General features: G+C 29.3%; 1 protein-coding gene across 3 annotated transcripts; it reads left to right on the top strand.

Moving 5' to 3' along the window:
* The first annotated feature begins 1,064 nt into the window (after positions 1-1,064).
* LOC111060350 (protein disulfide isomerase-like 1-5) lies at positions 1,065-4,794 on the top strand. 3 transcript variants are annotated; one of them, XM_039445232.1, is made up of 4 exons: positions 1,065-1,192; positions 1,516-1,787; positions 2,673-2,865; positions 4,335-4,794. In XM_039445232.1, the coding sequence occupies exons 1-4, from the start codon at positions 1,093-1,095 to the stop codon at positions 4,583-4,585; spliced, it is 816 nt and encodes a 271-aa protein (XP_039301166.1). In that variant the 5' UTR covers positions 1,065-1,092; the 3' UTR covers positions 4,586-4,794. The 3 variants fall into 3 exon arrangements, 2 of the variants coding, with proteins under 2 accessions (XP_039301166.1, XP_039301169.1); XM_039445235.1 differs by having other exon boundaries at positions 4,324-4,794; XR_005573995.1 differs by lacking the exon at positions 1,516-1,787 and having other exon boundaries at positions 1,077-1,192.
* The last annotated feature ends 880 nt before the right edge of the window (positions 4,795-5,674 follow it).

Raw genomic sequence — 5,674 nt, 5'->3', positions numbered from 1 at the left:
ATTTAAACCTAACCGAAACATAAAACCTTTATACTCTCACTCCTTAAACAAAAGCTCTACTTGAACCTTTTCCTATTACAATATATGGGTTTTTATAATCATTCTAAAAAATCGTTGCTTTACAAAAATTAAATAAGAATAAAAAATATATACTACCTTAACGTAAGAGCTAACTTCTCATCTCCTGTGATTGGATATGGAATGTAGTTTGAAGACAACTTTTTAAGGTCCTCATTGATTAAACTAGACACAAACTGAAACTGAACTTTGGAAAGTCTAAAGAACTCAGAAAACATTCTCTCATCAGCTTGCAAATGATTGTTTATTAATATTTTGAAGTAACCTTCTTCTGTTCTCTTTGTGAATATATTATGTGTGTTAAGTCGTGGTACACTTAACATTTCTAAAATATCTTCATCTTCTAAAATATCTTCAACTAACAAATAACGCAGTAGCCGTTTCTTTAAACTCATCATTCAGTACTTCACTTAGCAACAGTCAAACCTCAACTGAACTAATGTTTATTAATCGCATCAGTGACAATGACCACTGCAACGATCATCGCCGAGCGATGATCGTCCACCGATAATCGTTCAACGACTATCGTTCCAGCCGCACCAGTGACAACGAACCTTCAACTGGCATGAGTCTCCTTTCTGGGAAACTAATGGGGGGTCCACCCCATCCTTGAGAAATGGACTTAGTAACCTCCTTCTCGTGCATGAGGTAGGTAGGTAGAGCAGTTCATAAAAAGAACACATACCTAGTCGAGATATTTCATCTGTAGAACAGCTGTTTTGACGACTTTAAAAAAATGACGACTAAAAAAATCATCGAATTTCACAATTTACACAAAGGAAAAAGTACTCTGAAAATAATTATATATACACATATACAAAAGTCTGATCGTAGTTTCAAATATGAGCAAGGAAAGTTGTGTGAGTGTACCACACCAGATTTTTATTATTTGTAACCTAAACCTGAATTTAAATACATAGTTACTATAGCCTGTATTAAACAGCTGTACGATCAAGTCGAGAATTTATTTTGAGTTTATTCAATTTGTATATAACTTGGAATAATTCATGAATTATGTTGAAAAGAGGGTTTTATGAAAAGCAAAAAACAACGTTACTGGTGGGGTATTATATTAAAATGTGGCAATCTTTCTTGCAAAAAATAAAGTATCAAGGTAGAGTGGTAATTATGTTATAATTTGTCTTTCTAGACTATTCTATATTTCCATCTATGAACTGAAAAGCACATTTTAATTGATTCTTAACTATTGTATATTCAAATGATATTAGAAGTAGGCTAAATCTAGGTATGGTAACAGCATAATACCTAGGTACCTTATTAATAGACATTTCTGATACTGTGGAAAGGTATGGTCGTCATTCGAAAACCTTTAAAAAAATTATTTTATAAAAATCAGCCTTTATGTGTATGTTTACTCTTTAATTTATCATTTTAAAAATTTTCGTCCAACCAAAAAATAAACATGTCTATTCACAGGAACCAATTTGAGGAATATGTTTGAAAGTATAATACATAATGAAAATTTGGTATATCACTACATTTATCCTTATTGCTCAATTAAAAAAGAAGTGCGATTTGAGAATAATATCATAGAGGTCCCTACATTAACATATCCATTCAAAGAAACAAAAAATGAAATCATAATTGAAAACACATCTTGGAGCCTTCTAAAACGTTCTGAATTAATAAAATATTACCAGATTTATTATATTGATGGATTAATCAAGGACAAAACATCAAATGATGGGGTAAGTATAGGGTTCCATATTTATTCCTAAAACAATCAGAAACTATAAATCTTGTTTCTTTAAAATGTATGGTAATAAGGTATGTCATCAACGACAATAATATTTGTGATTCTTTAATTAAAAAGTTTCACTTGAGTTACATTTCATTCAATGTTTTTTTCATAAGTCGTACTATAATATAGTTATATATTATCATTATTTCCAGTGGAAATGGGAAATTTGAACTAGGCCTAGGTTGATTGTTCTTTTGATACTGTGTGACAAAATCACAAGCATACCATAACATAAACTCCAATTAATAGAATTAGGCCTATATCCACAGTAACTTGACACATTGTAAAATTTTAACACAGTAAAATATCTTGAGAATATTTTTTTAAATTTCATCAACTTTCTCAAACGCTTTGAAGATAATTTAAAATATACGATAATAGCATAGCCACCTCTAATACAGGTGGCTATGATAATAGTAGTGGACAGATAATAATATCTAGACGTAAAAAGATAGACATACGAGGGCCTACCAAAATAAAGTATAAAATATTAACTTTTACCGCTAATACTTATGTGTGGTAAATGTTTATGGTGAAATACCTCAATACTGCTGATACATAAAATAAAATACTGTAGTGACCTTACATATCGGCGGCTATCAATTATGTAATCGTAGACAATCAAATAATAGAAGTATCAATTTTTCTATATGATTTATTTGAGTAATAAATTATGTATCCTTACAAATTTTCTGTAGAGGATTTTCAACTTTGCAATTATTTATCAAATAGCATAAAGATTTGATAAGAAAAATATTGCAAATAAAATATTATTTTTTGCGAAAGAGTTAAATTTTATTGGCTACCGCTAAGTGAGTTATTAAATTTTCAGTCGAGTATTGACGTCCATAAACTGATTAATCTGAACCTGAAAGATCATGAAGATACATTTGTACCACCTCCACCATTAGCAAGTGGTGAGGGTGAGAGTAGTAGCGCACAAGAGATAATCAACTTGGACGAGTCAAACTTTGAAAGTGAACTGAAAAAGTATAAATTTACTTTAGTGATGTTCCATGCTCCATGTGAGTGTAATAAAATATTATTTTTAGTTGATAAAATATACGGTTATATTGTGTTTTTAGATTTATCGTGTATATGCCTACTAACAAAAGTTTCGAAGTTCACCATCATTGTTCACAAAGGTACCTATACCTCTTGGAACTTGGATTATCATATATTTGCAACGTGAACTCTTAACTTCCTTTTCCAAATAGGCTACTGTATAAATCATATTTGATGAAATAGGAAATTACTTTGAAATTGTCGAATGATTCATTTATAATTAACATTCATTTTGTAGGATAAACTTACTCCATGAAATTCTCACTCATATATTGATAATTACATAGCCTACTGTCTAATAACTATTTCATCATTGTTCAAAAAAGTACCTATATACCTCTAGGAACTTGGATTATCATATTTGCAAAGTGAACTCTTAACATTACCAAATAGAAATACTGTATAAATCATTAGATGAAATACAACATTACTTAAACATTGACGAATGATTCATTTATAATTAACATTCATTTTGTAGGCTACCCCATGAAATTCTCTCTTATATTGATAATTACATACTGTCTAATAACTATTTCGATATACAGTATACCTGGCCTCAAATTGTGTCATTTCATGAGATAATGAAAATAAATATTGTAGGCTCTATGGAACGTTTCTTCTCATACACTGAAATATTTATTTGAAGACTGAATTTTAAAGAATTTACCGTACCTACCTACTAAGAACTGATAGTCACACTTTAATTGGTATAGAATGAATTTCAACTAAATGAGTGAGTTTGTGTATAAGTGCAGACTGTCTATTTCAAATTTTAAATGAAACTCGCTTCAGATAAATTTTGATTTTGGCCACTTTATATCTTTTAGAAAAATTCGCATAACAAATTATTAAAGGAAACAGCTCGCACATGAAATATCTGTTCGTTTATTGGATTACACGAAACAACATCCTCATATCTATAACCAGATGGTTTGCTTATTAGTAACCATAATATGGTTTATTATGTCACAACTCATCAAATATGACATTGTATGATCAAATATGAAATAATTGTGGCATAAAATCATTTTCATAAAGAATCATGATTGATAATAATAGTGTTCCAGAATTATCTGGATTTTCTAAAAATGTGCAAATTATGCTTAAAAGTGAGTTATTTTATTTCTTCAAACTCACATTAATTTCATTGTCTTTTTCGTCTTGAATAGAAATAAGAATAAAAATCTAAGTACCCTTTTGAAAAATTGTTTACTCACCACATGTTTCGGCTATGATGCCATTATCAAGTAGTCTTGACTTCAAGTCTAGAGTAAACAATTTTACAAAAGTGTAGGCTACTTGGATTTTTATTTTACATTTCATTGTTCGATATTTCTATCTCGATATTTAAACTAATAAATTAATATTGTAAGAGAGTCTTTCAACCATCTATATATGAAGCTTTCTCACTTGAACAGTTTTTCCACAGGGTGTAAATTTTGCAAAGTCATGAAAACAATTTTTTATCAACTATCTCAGGAAATTCCAAGTGATGTAGCCAGGCTGGCTATGCTCGATGGAGATGAATTTCCTGATATTGTTTTAGACCATGACGTTCAGGTTTTTCCTACTCTCAAACTATACCGTCGAGGTGTATTCGTGGAAACCTATGATGGTTCAGGTGAATACTCCAGTCTACTAGAATTCATCCGATTAAACACCGCGAATAAAGTTAAATGATCGAAAAGACCTACCGTAGTAGGTAGAGTAAAAATATTAGACCCAATTCAGCACTTTCAAAATTTAATTGTAAACTTCATAGGACTTTGAACCTTTTCTCTGTTGTAACTGTTAGTGATAATCCATTTCATGTAGTCAAATATATAAAAGCAATGTACGGCCTAAGAAGAATGGCCAAATAATAATAATATCAAGGCTTGAAATTAAAACTCTGTCTAAATTTCTTTAATGTTATTGAGTCCATTGTTTTATGATTTTATACCCGTTGCAATTGAAGGATGATCAATTTTCTATTTTAAGAACATTCCCACCAGTTATTATTATTTGCTGCTCTAACACCTAAAACAATGAAATTGAGTGTTTATTAATTTGATTAATATATTGTAAGTTGAGACTGAATTTTGCATCCGAGTATTATCATAATATTATATTTGTGTAATATTATGAGACTATACTAACAAACCATTTTCTCATCAGTGAAATTTGAATTGAGTTTTTTCATACTTGTAGACGAATAATATTTAATAAAATTAGCACAATGCAAGTAATCGTAGTAGCAGGCTACTTTTGCTTTCAAATACGGTACATTTTGTAAATTATCAATTGACCAGTTATTATTAAATCACTCAAATTTTTTGAGAAATCACACTTTTGTTCCCCAGTGTTCGATTTTTGTATACAAATTCATAATGCTGTTACATTTTTGTGCATTACTAAAAATATTTTGTTCCATTCTATTGAGACACTATTTGATCTACTGTTTGTAAACAAGTCTTCTGTGATAGAATAAATTCTATCCTTCCTGGAATTTTGATGGAATGGAATTATCTCTCATCATTAAATAATTTATAAATAATTTCACTGTAATATTTTATTCATTCTTAAAATCACTTAATTGTGATTTTAAAAACTACAAAAAAAACTACTTAATTAAAATAAAACAATATAAAAACTTAAAGTAGGCTACTTTATTTTAAAGTTTTTAATAAAAGGGTATTAAAAGTTTTCATTTTGTTTTTATTTATTCATTCTCCTTCTCAATAATGAATGTATCACTGAAAATTCGTGCTTATGCTACATCTATGAATA

This window comes from Nilaparvata lugens, chromosome 1 (genome assembly GCF_014356525.2).
Source record: "Nilaparvata lugens isolate BPH chromosome 1, ASM1435652v1, whole genome shotgun sequence".
In the NCBI taxonomy this organism is placed as follows: domain Eukaryota; kingdom Metazoa; phylum Arthropoda; class Insecta; order Hemiptera; family Delphacidae; genus Nilaparvata; species Nilaparvata lugens.
This window is presented reverse-complemented; position numbering and strand designations above follow the sequence as displayed.